A 23,087-nucleotide genomic window follows, 5' to 3' on the forward strand; every position below is an offset into this window, starting at 1 on the left:
CAGGCCCCATAGAAATGAATGATTATGCGTGAAAATCGCAAGCATCCGCAAGCAAGTGCGGATGCGGTGCGATTTTCACGCATGGTTGCTAGGAGATAATAGGGATGAAAGCAACCCCGGACCCTATTAAAGTGTATCCCCTGTATTATTTTCCCTTATAACATGGTTATAAGGGAAAATAATAGCATTCTTACAGAATGCTTAGTAAAATGTGGATTGAGGGGTTAAAAAAATAAATAAATTACTTACCTGTTCCAATTGATTGCGCAGCTGGCATCGTCTTCTTGCTTCTTCTTTCAGGACCTGCGAAAGGACCTTTGGTGACGTAATCAGCAACAGCGCAGGTCCTGCTGAATGAAGATAGAAGATTTCTATCTTCATTCAGCAGGACCTTTGACGTCACCGCGCTCAACACGTAGTGAGCGCGATGAAGTCACCGAAGGTCCTTTTCCTGCCAGGTCCTGCAAGAAGAAGAAAGAAGATGAGCCCGGCTGCGTGATCAAGTGGATGAGGTGAGTTACATATTTTTTTTTTTTTTTTTTTTTTAACGCCACAATGGACCTTTTACTTAGCATTCTGAATTAAGGACCATGTTATAATGGAAAATAATAAAATGTACAGAACACCGATCCCAAATCAGTCAAAAAGTCCGGGTTCGGGTCTGGATACCACAGTCAGTTTTTTATCACGCGCGTGCAAAACGCATTGCACCCGCGCGATAAAAACTGAACATCGGAACACTTTTACAATCAAAACATACTGCAGTTGCGTACCTACTCGCACGATTTTCCGGCGACGCACCCGCATCCTATCCGGCCCTCACACGCAACGCCCGTGTGAAAGAGGCCTAAGGCTATGGTCACACAGAGTATTTTGGGCGAGGATTTTGGTGCATCAAGAATCCTAACCAAAAAAACGCAAGCAGAGTTTTCCCATTGCTTTCAATTCCCCATACACGGTGTGCTATCCGCATCTGTATGTTCGTTTTGCAGCCCCAGAAAAAAGATAGAGAATGTTCCAATACATTCATCCTATAGGCCAGTGTTTCCCAACCAGTGTGCCTCCAGCTGTTGCAAAACTACAACCCCCAGCATGCCTGGACAGCCTTTGGCTGTGTGGGCATGCTGGGAGTTGTAGTTTTGCAACAGCTGGAGGCACACTGGTTGGAAAACACTGCTATAGGCTACAAAGGGGGAGATTTATTAAAACTGGTGTAAAGTAGAACTGGCTTAGTTGCCCATAGCAACCAATCAGATTCCACCTTTCATTTTTCACAGCTCCTTTGGGAAATGAAAGGTGGAATCTGATTGGTTGCTATGGTCAACTAGGCCACTTTTCCTTTGCACCAAAGTTCCCTTGTCCCTGCTACAATATCCAAAACTTTTGTGCTACTGATATTCTACTACTAACACAAATTTTATGATTTATTTTCTTATTTATCACCAGTTTATTTTTGGAAAAGGGGGAACAGTACTACATTCCAACCTGTTTTAACTGAATATGTCTGACTGTCTGGCTGCCATGGAAACATTGCCTAATGACTACAGGCACTTAGCAAACAGTCTTGCAGGTTTTCAGTTGTAGGGAGAATTGCCTTTGATACATGGGCAGAAAAGTGACTGTCAGGCTTGGTAGACTGCAGACTACCTTGTATTTCCCTTATGCCCCATGCACACGGACTGCATCCGTATTTTGCGGATACACAATTTGCAGACCCCAAAAAGGATACGGTTGTGTGTATGAGGAGTGATATTGAAGCTATTGTTCTAAACAATGTGGGTCATGTACTAACATTCTACGCTAGGTTATTTGGTGTACAAAAGTTGCAAATTTTGTCTAAATGCTATTTTGTGACACAAATTTTGGACTTTTGGGCTTTTTTTTTCAACACCAACAACATCAACATATACACCAAGAAAACTGGTGCACGTTACACCAGAAATCGACTCCAGCTCCTGGCGTGGGAAAAAAACGTCTTTTGCAAATGACCCCCATGTATAAATAAAGCTATAGCTAGGCTTTCCGTCACCTGGGGCAGATATTCATATAGCACCCCCTAATGTAAAAAACTTACCAAGGCAAAATGGCTTCTTGGCACCTTTTCTGATACCTAGCACCTGCAGAACATTCCCTGCCAGCCCCCATAGCTATACCCATGAGGACAAGCTTTACTGCATTTAAAGGGGTATTCCAGTTGGTTAACATTTTCTCTATCCACAGGATAGGGGATAACTATCAGATTGGTGGGGGTCCTACCGCTGGGACTCCCACCGATGACGAGAAAGGGGGCCCTGTACCCCCTGCTGCTCCCCTGAAAAGAACAGAGCTGCCGGTCACACATTTGCGTGGCTACTCTATTCATTTCTATGGGAATTCCAGAGATAGTGGAGCGCTGTACTCGTATATCTCCAGAACTCCCATAGAAATGAAAGGAGCAGCCATGAGCATGTGCGATCGGCTGCTCTGTTCTTTTAAGGGTAGTTGCAGGGGGTGCAGAGCCCCTGTTCTTGTGATCAGTGGGTGTCCCAGCGGTAGGACCTATGGATAGGGGATAACGTTAACCAACCCCTTTAATAGAATTGCAGGTTTGGTATAATACTACAATTGTGTTTTTTTCCCCCAGCTATGACATATTACTGTGTATGATGTAGAGCAGGCATGTCCAAACTGCGGCCCTCCAGCTTTTGCAAAACTACAACTCCCAGCATGCCCTAATAGCTGTAAGCTATCCAGGCATGCTGGGAGTTGTAGTTTTGCAACAGCTGGAGGGCCGCAGTTTGGACATACCTGATGTAGAGGATGAAAAGTGGATCAGAAGATTAGGAATATGATGTACATTGTAATGATCATGGTCACAGGGGGTGTTACAGGACAGGTAAGGAATGAGGGCCCAAGCCTGCCCAGATCCCCGAGCAAGTGCCACTTTCAGCTGTGTCTGGATCTTCAAGATGCAGAAACAGTTTAAAGATGTGGAACAGAGAACCTTTGGCTCACTGACTCCAGCAAGACACAGACTGATTTAGACCTGTGGCCTATCAAATGTTTGGAGGTTGAGCTCCCAGGAGGTCGCTGTATCTCACAGCAAGCATGAGGGAGTGGCCGCTCATCATAGGAACACGGCTAGGTGAGTTTAAGGCCTCATGCACACGACCGTTGTGTGCATCCGTGGCAGCTGTGCCGTTTTCCGTTTTTTTTCGCGGACCCATTGACTTTCAATGGGTCCGTGGAAAAATCGGTAAATGCACCGTTTGGCAGCCGCATCCGTGATCCGTGTTTCCTGGCCGTGAAAAAAATATGACCTGTCCTATTTTTTTCACGGCCAACGGTTCACGGACCCATTCAAGTCAATGGGTCCGTGAAAAATCACGGATGCACACAAGATTGTCATCCGCGTCCGTGATCCGTGTCCGTTTTTTCCTATCATTTCAATGGCAAACTTGACTTAGATTTTCTTTTCATTTTTCATGTCCGTGGATCCTTCAAAAAACAAGGAAGACCCACGGACGAAAAAACGATCACGGACCTATGGACCCCGTTTTTGCGGACCTTAAAAAAAACCTGTCGTGTGCATGAGGCCTAAGGTTTATTTTTTGTTACCGATCCGTGAGTGTGGACCCACTGTGCCAACTAACTGGTTTGACTTTAGGCTACTCCTAAGGGTGTTATTCCGGAACTTCCCTGGTATTCACACTTTAACCCATGTACAGTACATGGATCTAGACTTTGCTGCAGGAGATAAACCGGACCACTACCTTTTTGGATAGTCTTTGTGTAGTTGGCAGCTCACCCACTGAGGTCAGGGGCTCTGGTGCAAGCATCGGGAGCTCAAGGTACAGAAAATGCACCAAACAGCAGTGCAGTCTCTTTTGTTCATTCATTTTGCATTGTATTAATTTATTAAAAATAAGCTACTGTATTAACGTTTCTATTTTTGAAATAATTCTTACTTTTCAGCATATTTTTCCATGCCTTTTGTACAGTACTGTATTTTCTGACATTAGTACTGCAATTGTCCAAAATGAACGTATATAGCGAGCATTTGGAAGCATTAAAATTAGTCCCAAGTGGCTGTGGAGTATTTTTTGCAATAGTGAGATGTTCCTCAGATGGTGGAGCTGTGCTTGACTTTTTCCCTCTACAATAAGTAAAGCCGTTACATGTGTTTAAAGGAGATAACTGTTGAGAGGGTATGAATTCGGCAGAGCCCCTACTTAAAATTTTCATACTGATGCCCTTATTTTATTTTCAGATGAAAATTCTCCTGCAAACTTTTGGGATTCGAAAAACAGAGGTGTAACTGGAACTCAAAAAGGACAAATTGTCTGGAGAATTGAGTCTGGTCCCTATTTTATGGAACGTAAGTAACCTTTATATTTGGGGATTGTAAGTTGGTAAAATAAAATTTATTATGATGATTTGCGCCTGTTTTGGTTATATTTCATGTGTGTTGGGCAGACATTTCTCTTTAGTCACATTTATTGTTATGATTGCGACTTGTCTAAGATTTTGCAAGGTATTTGCACATGTTTATTTTTTCTGTCTATTTCGTTGATGGGGCTAAGTGTTTCGTCATTGGAAAAGTGCGATTTATGTTTTTGACTTTTTTACGTATTAATGTGATTTGTAAAAGTGTGCAAAAAGGCGTATGTTGCCTCTCCTAGTCAGATCTTTTGCGACTCAACTGATGGTGAAAGTCATAAAAAAAACTAGAAAACTTTCTTACACATTACATTTGCGACCTTCTAAATCCACAGCGGCCATAAATTACACATACTAATTATGACACATCTTTCAGAAATCTTAAAAGAATGGCAACAACTCAAATAGAATCACATGATGAATTGAAGAAAATTATACTTTCTAACAATAGAAAAACAGGTGCAAAAATACTCGTACAGGAAAGGCATACAATTATAATAGCATGATAAAGGTGCCTCTTTGAAAAAGTACAGGAGGGGGTATATATCTTACCCTGGATGCTCAGAGGTAAAAAGAATCCTGGAAATTGTGGTTTGCGGAGGCACTTTTCTTTACAGTGTTTTATGGGCTGGATGTGCGGAATGGCAGTTAGTTGTTGGTAATGGAACTTGAAGTACACCACTTTCCCCTAGTCCAGTGATGGCTAACCTCCAGCACTCCAGCTGTGGTGAAACTACGACTCCCAGCATGCTCGATTGTACATTTTGGGAGTCATACTTTTACCACAGCTGGAGTGCCGAAGGTTAGCCATCACAGCCCTAGTCCGAGGCAAACCAAGGTGTAGCTGCTGGGTTCATTACTGTGGGGATAAATAAAGGACTGAAATGTTTATTCCGTGTCAGAGCCTGAAAGCTGCATGATCTGTTGCATGAGTAAAGTCTGATCTGTGGTCTGCTGTATTCCTAAGTGAGGAAACCTATGATCAGTTAGCGCCCAGACGGGCAGATGTTTTCTTTATGTTGTTATGAAGCTGCTTAAAGTGACTGCATAACTTTGGCTGCCTTGATATTATTTTAGAAGAACAATAAACAGTGTTGGACTTTTAACCTGTTGGAGCCTGTGGATGTCATCACCAAACCCACCCCGACGCCCAAATCGCAACAGTAGCACAGCATACTTTGCCCCTGTCACATCTGTGACAGGTCTCAGAAGGTCTGAAAGATTATCTACGCATTAGTGATCTGACAGCCTCTTTTGGTTTCACTTTGTCTGTGTGTTGCTGGTACGTCCACACCTCCTTTTCAGGTGTGGATCATGTGACCTTTACCTCGCCCTATTTAGTCTGATTTTACTCATCACTCCTTGCTTGGGATAGCTTTATTTGGTTTTGGAAGAGCTGGAGTGTGGTTCTTGTTGGAGTCCTGTTCATCCATCATCCTCAGAAGTTAAGTGTTCCGCTTGTTGTGTTTTGTATCCCCCCCCCCCAGGTTGTTTACTAGGCCTCAGTGAGACGCTAGTTCCTTCACCAGGGAAGGAATAGGTGGTCTCTGCCCTGTCATTATCTTTAGGGCATCCAAGGGTCACCAGGGTTTTCTAGGTTCCTGTGTATGGGCATCTTTACCATCGAGAGGTGCCCATACGGATAGGAGTTAGGGCCAGGAGCAGGGTTTTATAGGTGGTGACCCTTTTCCTTCCCTAGCGGTGAGGCCTAGTGTCTTTCCCCTTCCTTCTTGTTGTCTTTTGGTGTTCTCCCCTACTACATCCGTGACAGCCCCTGTCTGAAACATATTCTACAGCTATATCAGTTGTATAAAATGTGTCTAAGCACAATACAATAAATAAGTCACAAATGTAACTTAGTGCAGAAGATTTCTGTCCGGCAATGATGACGGTCCTTTGTTTTATCTGTCATGCATTTATCCAATGATGAAGAGAAGGCATCCCAGAACAACCACAGTTGAAATGCCCCTAGAGAAGCAACCCCAAATGCATCTCCCTATCTGAAATCCATAAGCATCAGTTCCCAGAGTACATGGGCAGCTCAGGGATCAAGTTTGACAAAGCAGGGCTCAGTGGGATAGACTTTTTAAACAATTTTTTTCACTGATGATTTGATTAAGGTCTTCTGCATACGAATGTGTGCAACCCATGGGCACGCTGCGGCCCGCAAATTGCGGGGCCGCAATGCACGAACAGCAACCGTGGGGCAGCCGCAGTGGATCGCAGACCCATTCACTTTAATTGGTCCGCGATCCGCCTGTTCTGCAAAAAGATAGGACGTGTTCTATCTTTTTGCGGAACGGAAGTACGGGACGAAACCCCACAGAAGCACTCCGTGCTTCCGTTCTGCACCATTCCGCATCTCCGGATTTGCCGACCCATTGTAGTGAATGGGTCCGCATCCGTGATGCGGAATGCACAAGGAACGGTGCCCGTGTATTGTGGATTCGCAAATGCGGTCCGCAATATGGCAACAGGCAGCACACGTTCGTGTGCAGGAGGCCTAAGAACTCAATGCTCGGTCAGGGCTACTGCGTCTACCACTATTTAGGTGCTTCACTTCCAGAAGTGAGGCGGAATGGGCACCATCAGAAAAAAAAAATCTGAGGCCTCCTTAAAACACTGCTTGGACGAACACTTTAAAAGCGGAGAGAGCAGTAAAGGATGTCCTCATATTGATAACAATACACGGCAATGGCAGCACACCCATCCTAGCATGAAGTATCAGTACAGAGACCTCAAAACCAGACTGCATCATAGACTATAAGTATATGGGTGGGGTAGACCTGTCATATCAAGTTCTAAACCTGTACAGTACTATGTGGTAATCAAAGGTGTGGTACGAGAAACAAGCCGTGCCCATTATACAGATGGCGGTATATAATGTATACAAGCTATGGTGATATGTAGGCCAGAGGAGAACTTTCCCGGAATTTCAAAAGGTGAACACCCTAATATCTAGAGATCAGGAAGGGTGGACCAATACTGGAAGTGAGACCACAAGGATTGTACCAGAGCAACATTTCTCTGGCTCAATTCTACTAACTGGCAAGAAGGTAAAATGGTCAAAAAAGGTGCACAGTGTATTCAAAGAGGGGGCTAATGAAGGACACTGTTACCCTGGGTTCACACCTGAGCGTTTCTGAGACGCGCGTTTTACGCGCGTATTTGTCGCACGTTTTTATGCGCGTTTTTTGCAATAGTAAACGCGCGTTTGACGCGCGTTTGTGTGATTGACTGCAGTGTTGTCCAATGAGTCTATGGGCCAAAACGCGCGACAAACGCCCAAAAAAAAGCTCAAGAAACGCGCTGTAAAACGCTTAAGTGTGAACCAGGGCCATAGTGAAGCATTGGTTTTCACGTGTTGAGCGTTTTACAGCGCGTTTGAACGCGCTGTAAAACGCTCAGGTGTGAACTTAGGGTTAAACCAAGTCTGAAAGAATGTTTTGAAATTGATCACATCCTTTAGGCCCCTTTCACACCGGCGAGTTTTCCGTGCGGGTGCGATGCGTGCGGTGAACGTATTGCACCCGCACTGAATCCTGACCCATTCATTTCTATGGGGCTGTGCACATGAGCAGTGATTTTCACGCATCACTTGTGCGTTGAGTGAAATACGCAGCATGCTCTATATTGTCCGATTTTCACGCGACGCAGGCCCCATAGAAGTGAATGGGAAGCGTCAAAATCGCATAGCATCCGCAAGCAAGTGCGGATGCGGTGCGATTTTCACGCACGGTTGCTAGGAGACGATCGGGATGGAGACCCGATCATTATTATTTTCCCTTATAACATGGTTATAAGGGAAAATAATAGCATTCTGAATACAGAATGCATAGTAAAACAGCGCTAGAGGGGTTAAAAAAATAAAATAAATAATTTAACTCACCTTAGTCCACTTGATCGCGAAGCCCGGCATCTCCTTGTGTCTCCTCTGCTGAACAGGACCTGGGGTGAGCATTAAATAGAGGTTAAGGACCTTTGATGACGTCACTCCGGTCATCACATGGTCTTTTACCATGGTGAATCACCATGGTAAAAGATCATGTGACGTACCATGTGATGACCGGAGTGACGTCATCAAAGGTCCTTAACCTCTATTTAATGCTCACCCCAGGTCCTGTTCAGCAGCGGAGACACAAGGAGATGCCGGGCTTCGCGATCAAGTGGACTAAGGTGAGTTAAATTTTTTTTTTTTTTTTTTTAACCCCTCTAGCGCTGTTTTACTATGCATTCTGTATTCAGATTGCTATTATTTTCCTTTATAACCATGTTATAAGGGAAAATAATACAATCTAAAGAACATCAATCCCAAGCCCGAACTTCTGTGAAGAAGTTCGGGTTTGGGTACCAAACATGCGCGATTTTTCTCACGCGAGTGCAACGCATGACAATGTTTTGCACTCGCGCGGAAAAATTGCGCATTTTCCCTCAACGCACCCGCCTCTTATCCGGGCAAAAAAACTGACACCCGTGTGAAAGAGGCCTTAAGTTTTAATTTTATTGTATGTCCTTTTTATGCACCGTAATGTACTCCACAGAACTTATGCCTCTCCAAATGCTGCATACTTCTTATTCTTTTCTGAGCCCCGTTGTGTGCCCGGGCAGCAGATAACAGCCCCATGTGGAGTATTGCCGTCCACATGTCTGGTGTACATTTCCATTGGCACAATCTGTGTGCAACATTGTTACTGTACGTACACTTCTTTCTTATTTTAAGCATGTAGAATTTTTATTGCTCAAAGTCTTTGTAGCTCCAGTGTCGGAAACAGGTGCTGGAACTAAAAAGCTATGTCCATTGTGCAGTGGACATTGCTTGTAATTGCAGCTCTGATCTCATTCACTACAGGTGTTTGACCCCACCAGTCTGATATTGATGGCCTATCCTGGCGAAAAGCCATCAATATTTAAATCGTAGACAGCCTCTTTAAGAAGAGTAGTTTCCAAAGTGGGGTCACTTCTTAAGTGGTGTCTGATATTTTCACAACTCTGGGCTTTTGTAATCCTAGAACAGTGCAGTAACTAGGCCTCAAATTTCGTATGGCAGTATTGCAGTACCCTGGAGAACCAGATTAACAAATTGTGGGGTGGTTGTCTTCATTGGCACAAGCTGGGCACAATATATTTGCCACTTCAATGGCATATCTGAAAAGACATTTCTTTCTGCACCATCCGCTGCACATTAGCTTTAGCAGAACAAATGTGAGGTTAAAATGCTCACTACCAGTGATGGCAAGGTAGCAGTGTTCGCCAGTGAACACATGCGGGCTGCCATCTTGACTCACCCGTCCGGCGATGCACAGGTAAGCCCTTACCTGTGCCTGTACCAGGAGCCGGTCTGAAATCAAATGCGGTCACCGGGAGCAGGCAGTTCCCAGAACAGCCCGATGAAGGCCCCCGGCGGCTGTTCTCGGAACTGCCTGCTCCCGGTGACCGCATTTGATTTCAGACCGGCTCCCGAAACAGGTAAGGGCTTACCTGTGCATCGCCAGACGGGTGAGTCAAGATGGCAGCCCGCATGTGTTCGCTGGCGAACACTGCGAACTGACCATCACTTCTCACTACACCCCAAGATGAATCCATTAACGGGATTGGCCTATCTGGGACATTGATGACATATAGCTAAGATGTGCCATCAGTGTCAGGTGCCACGTCTGGGACCTTCTCTCATCTCCAAAATGATGCCAAAAAGTGGCAGTTTCAAAAATAGCGTTACAAGTTGTGCTTTGCTTTTTCTCCTTATACCCTGCTTGAAAATGAAAAAAGTGGGGCTAAAACAATGTTTTATTGGAAAAACTGTATTTTTTTTCATTTGCACGACTAATAAATTCTGTGAAACATCTATAGGGTCAAAACAATCACTATACCACTAGATAAATTCCTTAGGAGGTGTAATCCCAAAATGGGGCTACTTCTTGGGGGTACTTTTCTAACAACAACAACAGAACCAATACTGCTACCTCAGAGGCTCTAGAAATGCAACATGGCATCGAATAACCATTTCAGAAAATTCTTCGCTTCAAAAGCCAAATAGTGCTGCATCCCTTCGGAAGACTGGTGTGTTGCATATTTTCTGGGAATGTCCTGTGCTAGCTGGCTTTTGGTCGGAGATGCAGTACATCACATCTAGGTTCACTACTGATGTATTACCCAAAACACCTGCATTCTTCCTAATACATCTCAGTGAGGTTCCTTTGTCTACATATCTGCGGTCTGTGGTGAGACATCTGGTTAAGACAGCGAGAGCTTGCATTCCATCTTTGTGGAGATCTCCACCTATCTCTCTCCATCTATCTCTCTATTCTTCAGCAAGATACAGGAGATCATGAGAATGGAGGACCTTACCGATTCAAGGGTACTCATGCTAAATTCCTCAAGTCTTGACATTACTGGATTTGCTTTCAGGAATCAGTGAAATACCGTTCTCTAATCTCTTCGTAATAAGTGATTGCCGCTTTTTTTTTCTCCCTACCTCTCGTTCCATACCTAATCCCCCCTCCACTACCTCAGTTCCTTCCATCGTCACTCCCCTATTCCTAAATGTCCATATAAGGGTTCTATAAGCTCTTTTGGCACAGAGCTTTTTGTTGCATTCCCTGGGAAGCCATGTTATGTCTCCTCAGGATATTGTTTTGATGAGTTTTTGTTCTTTCAGATACTGTACTGGGTTTTGAGACCTTTGATTGTTCTATGGCTATATGTTCTAGAATCCCATGTTGAAGGATGTCGATAGCAGTCTACATATTCCGTCTGCACATTCAGTTTTTGTGTATTGAAAAAGTTAAAGAATTAAAAAGACTAGTGTGTGCCCAAACAGAGGTTTATGACCACATATAGGATATTGATGTCCTTGAGAAAAATGTTGTTGCAAATTGTGTTATTTTTCTCTTGTGACTTTATTTTCAAAAGAGGTAACAACACCCCTAGATAGGTTCCTTGAGGGGTGACGTTTCCAAAAATAGTACCTGGAATATATCTTAATGGGAACCTGTCACGTTGAACATGGTGTTCGAGCTCCAGGCAGCATATTATAGAGCAGCAGGAGTTGAGCAGATTAATATATAGTTTTCTTGGAAAATATTCAGTAAAACTTGTGTTTTATTGATTTGAATCTCTTCTTATTCTGCTCTTTGAAGTCCAGGAGGCGGAGCCTTCCCTCTATGACTGTGTATACAGATATAGTTGTCAATCACTGATAGGACCGCCTCCTGGACTTGTAAGGGCAGAATGGGCAGGAATTTATATGAAAGAAATAAAAGATGTACAGAATCTTTTTCCACAAAGTGTTTATCAATCTGCTTAGCCCCTCCTGCTCTATAACATGCTGCCAGCAGACTACTTCACATTTATATGGTGACAGGTGCCCCGAAATCCATCAGGTGCTTGCTCCTTCATTTCTAACAGCAGAATCAGGGTAATAAATATTGAGTTTTATTTCTCCGTTTACACCTGCAGTGTTACAGAAACAAAAATCATTCCCAGAGAACCCCTTTGATGGATTGCTTCCGCTGTCCTGTGTCAGTGTGCAGTTTAAAGGGACACTGTCAGGCCTTCTGAGCATAATTAGAACTTTATATGCCCTCCTAGGTCTTGTAATAAGTTTCCAATTCATATAAGTATTATCCCTGTGCGCATTGTAAACAGTGAAAAATAATCTTTATAATCACCTGTCAATCAACTGTCCTTTATGCCCAAGGGGCGTTCTTTGCGCCGCATTTGTGCCCAGCCACGCCCCAACTGCCGGATCCTTAGAGATGCCCATCTTTTTAGAATTCACTTCGCTGGGCGGTATTTTCCTGTCCCTGACATTCGGAGATCCCGCGCATGCCTGAAACGAAGTTACGGTCATCGGCCTCAATAGGGGACGCAGGCGCAATGTGATCCCGGCGAGTGAGGGTGCCAGCCGCATGCACAGGATCTCGGAATGCCAGGGACAGCAGAAGCCGCCCAGCGAAGTGAATATTGATGAGCTGGGCGGTGCTTCAAAACGGCATTTGGGGCGCGTCTGGCTGGGCAGAAGTGAAGCTGAAACGCCGCCCCTTGGGCCCACTTTTTAAGGACCAGTTCAGTTCTGAAGTCACTTTGTGGGGCTTACATAGTGGAAACCCCCATAAATGACCCCATTGTAGAAACTACGCCCCTTAAGTTACTCAAAACCGATTTTACTAACTTTGATATCCCTTTAGGTTTTCCACAAGAATTAAAGGAAAATGGAGATTACATTTTTAAATTTAACTTTTTTGGCAGATTTTCCATTTTTTTCTTTAACACTTCGAGGGTTAACAGCCAAACAAAACTCAATATTTATTATCCTGATTCCTCAGTTTACAGAAACATCTCACATGTGGTTGTAAACTGATGTAAGGGCACACAGCAGGGCGCAGAAGAAAAGGAGGGCCGCTCTATATTACATTTTTTTGTGAGGCAAGGTAACCAAAAAATGTCTGTTTTGGCACCTGTTTTATTTTTTACAACATTCATCTGACAGGGTAGATCATGTGCTATTTTTATAGAGCAGGTTGTTACGGACACAATGATATCAAATATGTCTACTTTACTTTGTTTCAATTTTACATAATAAAGCATTTTTGAAAGAAAAAATGTTTTTATTTCTCCATTTTCTGAACGCCTTTTTTTTATTTTTTTGTCTTATGCAGGGGCTAGTTTTTTTGCAGGAAGAGTTGACTTTTTATTGGTACCATTTTTCGGTACATATCATTTTTTGATCATTCATTATTACACTTTATGTGGCAAGGTGACCCAAAAAATTGGTCATTTTGGCACAGTTTTTATTTATTTATTTTTACAGCGTTCACCTGAGGGGTAGGTCATGTGAAATTTTTTATAGAGCAGATTGTTACGGACGTGGCAATACCTAATATGTATATCTGTTCTTATTTATTTAAGTTTTACACAATAAGGCCTCATGCACACGACCGTTGTTTTATTCCGTGTCCGTTGTGTCATTTTTCGTGATTTTCTGCGGACCCATTGACTTTCAAAGGGTCTGTTGAAAACTTGGTTAACCGCATCCGTGATCCGTGGTTCCAGTTCGTCAAAAAAATATAACCTGTCCTATTATTTTTGCGGAAAACGGTTTGCGGACCAATTGAAGTTAATGGGACCGCCAAAAAAACGCTGAGGCAAACAACATTGTCATCCGTGTCCGCGTCTGTTTTTTTCCTATCATTTGCATGGCAAACCTGTCTTAGACTCTTTTTTTACTTTCCTTTATGTCTGGTGGTCCTCCAAAAATAAAGGAAGACACACAGAAACAAAAACGGAACCCCATTTTGCGGAACGGAACACAACAACGGTCGTGTGCATGAGGCCTAATAGCATTTTTTAAACCAAAAAAATTATGTTTTAGTGTCTCCATAGTCTGAGAGCCATAGATTTTTTATTGTTTGACTGATTGTCTCAGGTAGGGTCTCATTTTTTGCGGAATGAGGTGATGATTGGATAAGTACTATTTTGGGGGAATATGCCTTTTTGATCGCTTGGTGTTGCAATTTTTGTGATCTAAGGTGACAAAAAATTGCTTTTTTTACACCATTTATTATTTATTTTTTTTACGGTGTTCACCTGAGGGGTTAGGTCATGTGATATTTTTGTAGAGCAGGTTGTCATGGACACAGCGATACCTAATTTGTATAGTTTTTTTTTATTTATTTCACTTTAACACAATAATAGCATATTTGAAACAAAAAAAATATGTTTTAGTGTCTTCATGTTCTGAGAACTATATTTTTAATTTTTTTTTTGAGCAATTTTCTTATGTAGGGTCTAATTTTTTGCGGGATGAGGTGACTGTTTTATTGGTACCATTTTGTGGGACATTCGCCTTTTTGATCGCTTGGTGTTGCACTTTTTGTGATGTAAGATGACAAAAATAGCTTTTTTTGACAGTTTTTTTTAATGGTGTTTTTCGGAGGGTGTGGATCATGTGATATATGTATAGAACTGGTCGTTACGGACGCGGCGATACCTAATGTATGTTTTTTTTTGGTTTTTTTTTTCTATTTTTATTATAAAATCTGGGGAAAGGGGCATTTTTTCTCTTTTTTTACTTGAAACTTTTTTTTTTTTATTAAAAACACATTTTTTTACTTTTTTTTTTATAAACAGTTTTTTTTGTCCCACTCTGAGACTTTAACTTTTGGGGGTCTGATCCCCTCTGCAATGCATTACAATACATCTGTATTGTAATGCATTTCCTGTTAGTGTATTGCACTGAGTCATACACTAACAGGTTGCCTAGGAGACCGGGCCTGAGGCTGGATCTCCTCGGCACCCGTAGAAGGCAGGTCCCGATGCCGTGCAAGGCATTCGGCAGCCTCTGCACGGCATCGGGCTGCCTTGTCACCCATCGGGGACCCGCCACAGCAGCGCGGGGACCCAATACTCAGCAAACCCCTTTTTTGTTGCGGTCAGCGCTGACTGCAGCATAGAAGGGGTTAATCCGCCACTTGATATTAAGTGAAGTATCTGATAAACAGCTGAGTATTGCTGTATAACTCAATACTGTTATGAGACGCACAGGAGTGAGTGAAGCCACAGAAGGAGGTGCTCACAGTAAAAAGGATTCGCCCCTCCTTTACAAGTAAAAACAGTATCAATTAGTATACTGGGCACTCACACTATAGGTAGAACCATAAAATAGCACAATGTTTTAATGATCAAGTGGATAGTTTTATTAGTAACTTACTGTTTCTAATGATAAAATAAAATACAATAATAAAATACAATATTAATACAGTACACTGGAATATTTATCGGTCAATAGGGTACATTAGTATAAATGCGCTAGACATTAGACTACAACTATCTAAAAGTAAATAAATTATATAATACACAAAGATAAGGGTGGATATTCAAGAATCGCGAATTTAATGGCACTTGCTGATATGTCCTAAACAGGTAAGTACTGGCCAAGGAAATGAAGAATGATATTGGGACGAAGTCTCCGAAAAGACCGATGGTGCAATGTGGAGCAATGTACTGGTACAGTGAGAGTTTTAGTGCGGCGTCCCGCTTCTACTCACTGTTCGGTGATTGCTGGTAAGGATTACGCTACTGCAATTCCGGTTCTCTGTGTCACCTAAAGTTCCTTCTCAGGTTAGCTCCGCTGCCGGTTTAAGTGGCTCTGGGCATCGCTCCGTACGTTTAAAGAGCCGATGTCCTCCAAGCCTGTGTTAGCCTGCTTCCACGCTGCATCTGATATACGGTCACAGAGTGGAAATGTGCTCGCTCTCCGACTGCAAGAGGTTCGAGCTTCCAGTGAATCAGCGTGGCAGGTTCTCCCAGATGATGTTCCGGCTTCTCAGCGTCAACCTAGAGGGATTTTTTTCTATGCTAGGTGCAACAAGAGTTCATGTAGAAATACGATGGGGGTCTTGAATCAAACGCGTTTCGGGGCTTCACGTTGCCCCTTACTCAGTGATAAACAATCCCCCTTACGAAAGGCCTTTTTATTTAAAATGTTGTGCTGATTCCAATTTTCCAATTTGCGATTACTCCTCCTATTTTTCACATTCTGATACCAATCAGTGCGATGTAAGCTGGGGAGTCTTTGTTACATTTATCAAGATATATCTCTTTTCTCTTATTCACATTTCTCATTTTACCTTCCGATTCTATGTATGTGCCGTTATTTAATCCATACATCAAAGAGCATTAGTGCAAAACAAAGAGCTTATCTCAACACAAATATCCAGGAAATAATGTTCACTTTCTTTATAAACATATATATATATATATATATGTGTATAGATGTAACAACCATATAGATATATATATAGATAAACAAAAAGGACATATTTCATTAATATCCTCATTATCCATATAGTTAACTTTCTGTTCTATTGCATTAAATGGTATAAAAATATATATAAACGAGGATGTATTTTATAAAAAGCATAAAATATATATATATATATATATATATATATATATATATATATATATAAATATATACTGCCTGAGGAAAATCCCATTGAGAGGATTGAAACGTCGCATGCTTGGTGAATAAAGTCTTTTTTTACTTTCTTACAACCTGGATGTGCTGCGGAATTTCTTATTTTTATAAAAATATATATACAGATATATAAATGCAAATAACAAGCATCATATTTTCAATTTTTTTTATAATCTTTCACTATTTTAAAATGCCATAAAAAATTTTTATAAAATTATTTTTAAAAAATTATTTAATTATTTAAGCTCCTTCTTTCATCTTTTTAGCTATTTATCATTGATTGTTTCTAGCAGTTTTTAGTTTTGACAGTTCACTCGTATTCCTTCTTGTCAAGAGTGGTGATGGGGGATTCAATAATCTTTGGCTTTGACGGTGTGGTTAGGTAAGTAGCTTAAGTACTTTGGTAGCACCAACGATAAAAAGAAAGGATACAAATAATAAAAGTATACAAAAATGGCTTAATATGGAGGGTTTCCATAGATGCGGTAAGTGCGGAAATTGCAAGGAAACCACATTTCCCCGCAAAATTAAAGAAGTTACGTCTAGGACAAATAATTACAAACATATAATAAAAGAATTTCTTACTTGCAACTCAGAAAACGTTATCTATATTATTGAGTGCCCATGCGGTCGTCAATATGTGGGAAGAACCAAAAGAACCTTAAAAAAACGCATTTCTGAACATTTTGCGAACATTAAGAAAGGTTTGGACACACATGCTCTGTCTAAACATTTTAAATTAAAACATGATAAAAACCCAAAAGGACTAATATTCGCAGCTATAGACAAAGTGGAGAAAGGATGGAGGGGCGGAGACCATATAAGTAAGATGTCAAGGCTAGAAACGCAAAGAATTTATGAACTGAACACATTAATGCCGGGTGGATTGAATGCAGAATTCGAGTTGTTCGGATTTCTGTAAATTGAGGGGGGTGTCCCCCGCGGACGGCAAAACCCTTCCCAGTGTATATACTCTGGGGGGTTCGGCCGTTCGCGAGGCACATCCACCTCTAACCACACCGTCAAAGCCAAAGATTATTGAATCCCCCATCACCACTCTTGACAAGAAGGAATACGAGTGAACTGTCAAAACTAAAAACTGCTAGAAACAATCAATGATAAATAGCTAAAAAGATGAAAGAAGGAGCTTAAATAATTAAATAATTTTTTAAAAATAATTTTATAAAAATTTTTTATGGCATTTTAAAATGGTGAAAGATTATAAAAAAAATTGAAAATATGATGCTTGTTATTTGCATTTATATATCTGTATATATATTTTTATATATATATATATATATATATATATATATATTTTTTATGCTTTTTATAAAATACATCCTCGTTTATATATATTTTTATACCATTTAATGCAATAGAACAGAAAGTTAACTATATGGATAATGAGGATATTAATGAAATATGTCCTTTTTGTTTATCTATATATATATCTATATGGTTGTTACATCTATACACATATATATATATATATATATGTTTATAAAGAAAGTGAACATTATTTCCTGGATATTTGTGTTGAGATAAGCTCTTTGTTTTGCACTAATGCTCTTTGATGTATGGATTAAATAACGGCACATACATAGAATCGGAAGGTAAAATGAGAAATGTGAATAAGAGAAAAGAGATATATCTTGATAAATGTAACAAAGACTCCCCAGCTTACATCGCACTGATTGGTATCAGAATGTGAAAAATAGGAGGAGTAATCGCAAATTGGAAAATTGGAATCAGCACAACATTTTAAATAAAAAGGCCTTTCGTAAGGGGGATTGTTTACCACTGAGGAAGGGGCAACGTGAAGCCCCGAAACGCGTTTGATTCAAGACCCCCATCGTATTTCTACATGAACTCTTGTTGCACCTAGCATAGAAAAAAATCCCTCTAGGTTGACGCTGAGAAGCCGGAACATCATCTGGGAGAACCTGCCACGCTGATTCACTGGAAGCTCGAACCTCTTGCAGTCGGAGAGCGAGCACATTTCCACTCTGTGACCGTATATCAGATGCAGCGTGGAAGCAGGCTAACACAGGCTTGGAGGACATCGGCTCTTTAAACGTACGGAGCGATGCCCAGAGCCACTTAAACCGGCAGCGGAGCTAACCTGAGAAGGAACTTTAGGTGACACAGAGAACCGGAATTGCAGTAGCGTAATCCTTACCAGCAATCACCGAACAGTGAGTAGAAGCGGGACGCCGCACTAAAACTCTCACTGTACCAGTACATTGCTCCACATTGCACCATCGGTCTTTTCGGAGACTTCGTCCCAATATCATTCTTCATTTCCTTGGCCAGTACTTACCTGTTTAGGACATATCAGCAAGTGCCATTAAATTCGCGATTCTTGAATATCCACCCTTATCTTTGTGTATTATATAATTTATTTACTTTTAGATAGTTGTAGTCTAATGTCTAGCGCATTTATACTAATGTACCCTATTGACCGATAAATATTCCAGTGTACTGTATTAATATTGTATTTTATTATTGTATTTTATTTTATCATTAGAAACAGTAAGTTACTAATAAAACTATCCACTTGATCATTAAAACATTGTGCTATTTAATGGTTCTACCTATAGTGTGAGTGCCCAGTATACTAATTGATACTATTGCTGTATAACGTCCTCTATTACTGCATCTGCTTTTGCAGCCCCTCTCTCTCCTTCTTGATGGCCAGGACCAGGTGAGATGTCTATGCAGGAACCTGGCCCTGTCAGGGAGAGGGAGGGGCCACAGAGGAGCAAGGCTGCACAGAGTAGTTTGGGCCTACCCTCGGTGCACTTAACTTCCCTTTTGCATATGGATAAAAAAGAAAAAAATCTCCAGAATGAAGAAACAGATCGTCAAGTGAAATGTATCATTCTATTCAGCTGAGCTAGTCCTACAAGGCATTGCGCCTGATTTAAAGAGGATCTTTCACCGATTTTTACACTGTGAACTAAGTATACAGACATGGAGAGCGGCGCCCGGGGATCTCACTGCACTTACTATTATCCCTGGGCGCCGCTCCGTTCTCCCGCTATGCCCTCCGGTATCTCCGGCCACTTATAGTAGGCAGAGATTTCAGTCACAAAGTTATGATAGGCGGAGTCTGCCCTTGTTCTGCTCTAGCGCTGGCTAATCGCAGCGCAGAGCTCACAGCCTGGGAGGTTATTCTCTCCCAGGCTGTGAGCTCTGGAATGCGATTGGCCAGCGCTACAGAAGAGCAAGGGCAGACTCCGCCTACTATAACTTAGGGAGCGGAGATACCGGAGGGCATAGCGGGAGAACGGAGCGGCGCCCGGGGATAATAGTAAGTGCAGTCAGATCCCCGGGCGCCGCTCTACATGTCTGTATACTTAGTTCACTATGTCATAATCGGTGAAAGGTCCTCTTTAAACTTTGAATATCCTGGCGATAAGTTCTCCTGCACATGAACGTGTGCGCCCCTCCGCAATAAACGGGCACCATTGCGTGTGCATTCCACATCACTGATGCGGACCCATTCACTTCAATAGGTCTGCAAATCCGGAGATTCGTAACGAAAGCAGGGAACCCTACGGAAGCACTACGGAGTGCTTCCGAGGGGTTTCGTCCCGAAACTTCCTTTCCGCAAAAAGATAGAACATGTCCTATCTTATTGCGGAACGGCCGGATCGCGGACCCATTAAAGTGAATGGGTCCGCGAGCTGCTGCGGCCCCCCCACGGATGGTCGCAGCATGACCACGGGGCGCACACATTCGTGTGCAGGAGGCCAAAGGCTACTTTCACACACAGGGAAAAATGGACGCGTGACGCTCTTATTTTTTTTTTTTTTTTTTTTTAATGGCCGTCACACGTCCGCTTTAATGGTAGTCTATAAGGTTATTCACTTGCCTGTTTTTTGCCGGCCGGTGAATAACGGATGAATGGGACAAACGAAAAGCAAAATCTAGCTCAGTCTCGCAGAGGTAAAATCGATACTTTATTGACGCGGTATAAAAATACATCCAGGAAAAACAATCTCATATTTCGGGCTACTTAGAAGATGAGCCCTTACTCATGATCATGAGTTGTCATGAGTAAGGGCTCACATTCTAAGTAGCCCGAAACATGTAGACTAAGATTGTTTTTCCTGGATGTATTTTTATACCGCGTCAATAAAGTATCGATTTTACCTCTGCGAGACAGAGCTGGACTTTGCTTTTCGTTTGGACTTCAAATTACCCGCATCCAGGTGCGTTTTTTTCTGTGCTCACAGCAGAGAAGGAGCAGGTGAGCGCAGCTTTCTTTTTCTATTGTTATGTGGATGAATAGGACAGTTTCAACATCCATTTCTCAGAAAGGCATCAGTAAAAAAACATTTAAAAGCGGATCATTTTGCTGTTTTTAACATGTGAATGTAGCCTTAGTAGGTGGATTGATATAAAATATCACTAACATAAAATCTTATTCAGCACATTTCCTTTAGGCTAGGTCTACACGACGACATTTGCCACACCAATGTCACGCAACAATTTTTATAATGATAGTCTATGGTGTTGCACTGCGACATGCTGCGACTGCGACTGCGACACGACAGTTGCAAAAAAATCTATTTTCGAAATTTTGTGACACCAATGTCGCGCGACACATATGTCGTCGTGTAGACCTAGCCTTAAAGTCTGCACAAAATGTAGATGAGATTAAAATCTGATAGATATCAGAGATAAGACCCCTAGATGAAGGAACACTGGTACATACTCGTTCAAAAGAGGAGAGGGTCGGAACATCTAATGATCCCAGTACACTCCTACGATCGTGTAGGATTCTATGATATTGAAATGCCAATGTGCTTGGCAAAGAAAATTAGTTGCAATAGATTTTTTAATAAAATTTTGTTAAATGTTTAGGTAAACTTTAAGGCCTCTTTAACACGAGCGTGTCCGGATGCGTCCTGGTGCATTGCGGCAAACCCGCGAGAGTAGGTACGCAATTGCAGTCAGTTTTGACTGCGATTGCATTCCGTTGTTCAGTTTTTATCGCGCGGGTGCAATGCGTTTTGCACGCGCATCATAAAAAACTGAATGTGGTACCCAGACCCGAACTTCTTCACAGAAGTTCAGGTTTGGGTTCAAGGTTGTGTAGATTGTATTATTTTAACCATGTTATAAGGGAAAATAATAGCATTCTGAATACAGAATGCTAAGTAAAATAGGGCTGGACGGGGTTAAAAAAATAAAAAATTATTTAACTCACCTTAATCCACTTGTTCGCGCAGACGGCATCTCTTCTGTCTTCATCTGTGAGGAATAGGACCTTTTGATGACGTCACTGTTCTCATCACATGATCCATCACCATGGTGATGGATCATGTGATGAGAACAGTGACGTCATCAAAGGTCCTATTCCTCACAGATGAAGACAGAAGAGATGCCGGCTGCGCGAACAAGTGGATTAAGGTGAGTTAAAAAAAATAAAAATTATTAACCCCTTCCAGCCCTATTTTACTTAGCATTCTGTATTCAGAATGCTATTATTTTCCCTTCTAACCATGTTATAAGGGAAAATAATAATGATCAGGTGCCCATCCCGATCGTCTCCTAGCAACCGTGCGTGAAAATCGCACCGCATCCGCACTTGCTTGCGGATGCTTGCGATTTTCACGCAGCCCCATTCACTTCTATGCGTGAAAAAACTCACAAAATAGAGCATGCTGCGATTTTCACGCAACGCACAAGTGATGCGTGAAAATCACTGTTCACGTGCACAGCCCCATAGAAATGAATGGGTCGGGATTCAGTGCAGGTGCAATGCGTTCACCTCACGCATTGCACCCGTGCGGAATACTCGCCCGTGTGAAAGGGGCCTAAGGGAGTTGCCCAGGATTGCAAAAACATAGCTGCTTATTTCCCAAATTGTGGTCCTCTGTCCATGTTTATATTGCAGCTCGGTTCCAGTAATCCACTGAAATGAATAGAGTGTAGCTTCATACAAAGCCTCTGATACTGGGGATTATGGGAAGGTGCCATGGTGTCATGCTGGGATCTCCAAACCCAAGACTTCAGACCTGACTGCTGTGGGCAGTCGGGTCATTTGCATGCAATGGGGGAATTTATCACCCCCTGTACTCTAGAATTCTGTCTTCAAAATGTTGCAACATAAGGCTTTTGTGACTTGTGAAGGTCCCTTTTTTCCATTTTTACAACACTCCAGTTTTGAAAAAGAGGTGAAAAGTAGACTGTTAATGAGTTTCACTCTGGGATTATGACTCAAAGTCACTCGAGTAGGGGGTGGTGCAGAAATTGGAGTAGCATTTGTAGACAAAAGTGTTAGGTTTCAAGATGAGCCAAATTTAACAAACAATGTGTTCCTTTTCAAAATTTGCCGCAAACTCCAGGAAAACTGACATCAAATTATTACCCTCAAGATAAGGCCTCATGCACACGACCGTTGTGTGCATCCGTGGCCGTTGTGCCGTTTTCCGTTTTTTTTCGCGGACCCATTGACTTTCAATGGGTCCGTGGAAAAATCGGAAAATGCACCGTTTTGCAGCCGAGGCCGTGATCCGTGTATCCTGTCCGTCAAAAAAATATGACCTGTCCTATTTTTTTGACGGACAACGGTTCACGGACCCATTCAAGTCAATGGGTCCGTGAAAGAACACGGATGCACACAAGATTGGCATCCGTGTCCGTGATCCGTGGCCGTAGGTTGCTTTCATACAGACGG

At 42.1% G+C, this 23,087-nt stretch overlaps 1 protein-coding gene across 3 annotated transcripts in view; it reads left to right on the top strand.

Moving 5' to 3' along the window:
• Positions 1 to 23,087, top strand: part of HECW2 (HECT, C2 and WW domain containing E3 ubiquitin protein ligase 2) — a 215,896-nt gene that overhangs the window by 93,022 nt on the left and 99,787 nt on the right. For all 3 annotated transcript variants that reach the window (XM_044290314.1, XM_044290315.1, XM_044290317.1), the window contains one exon: positions 4,250 to 4,357. In XM_044290314.1, coding sequence (XP_044146249.1) covers positions 4,250 to 4,357 — 108 coding nt within the window. The remainder of the gene's footprint in view (positions 1 to 4,249; positions 4,358 to 23,087) is intronic.

Source organism: Bufo gargarizans, chromosome 4, assembly GCF_014858855.1.
Source record: "Bufo gargarizans isolate SCDJY-AF-19 chromosome 4, ASM1485885v1, whole genome shotgun sequence".
Taxonomy (NCBI): domain Eukaryota; kingdom Metazoa; phylum Chordata; class Amphibia; order Anura; family Bufonidae; genus Bufo; species Bufo gargarizans.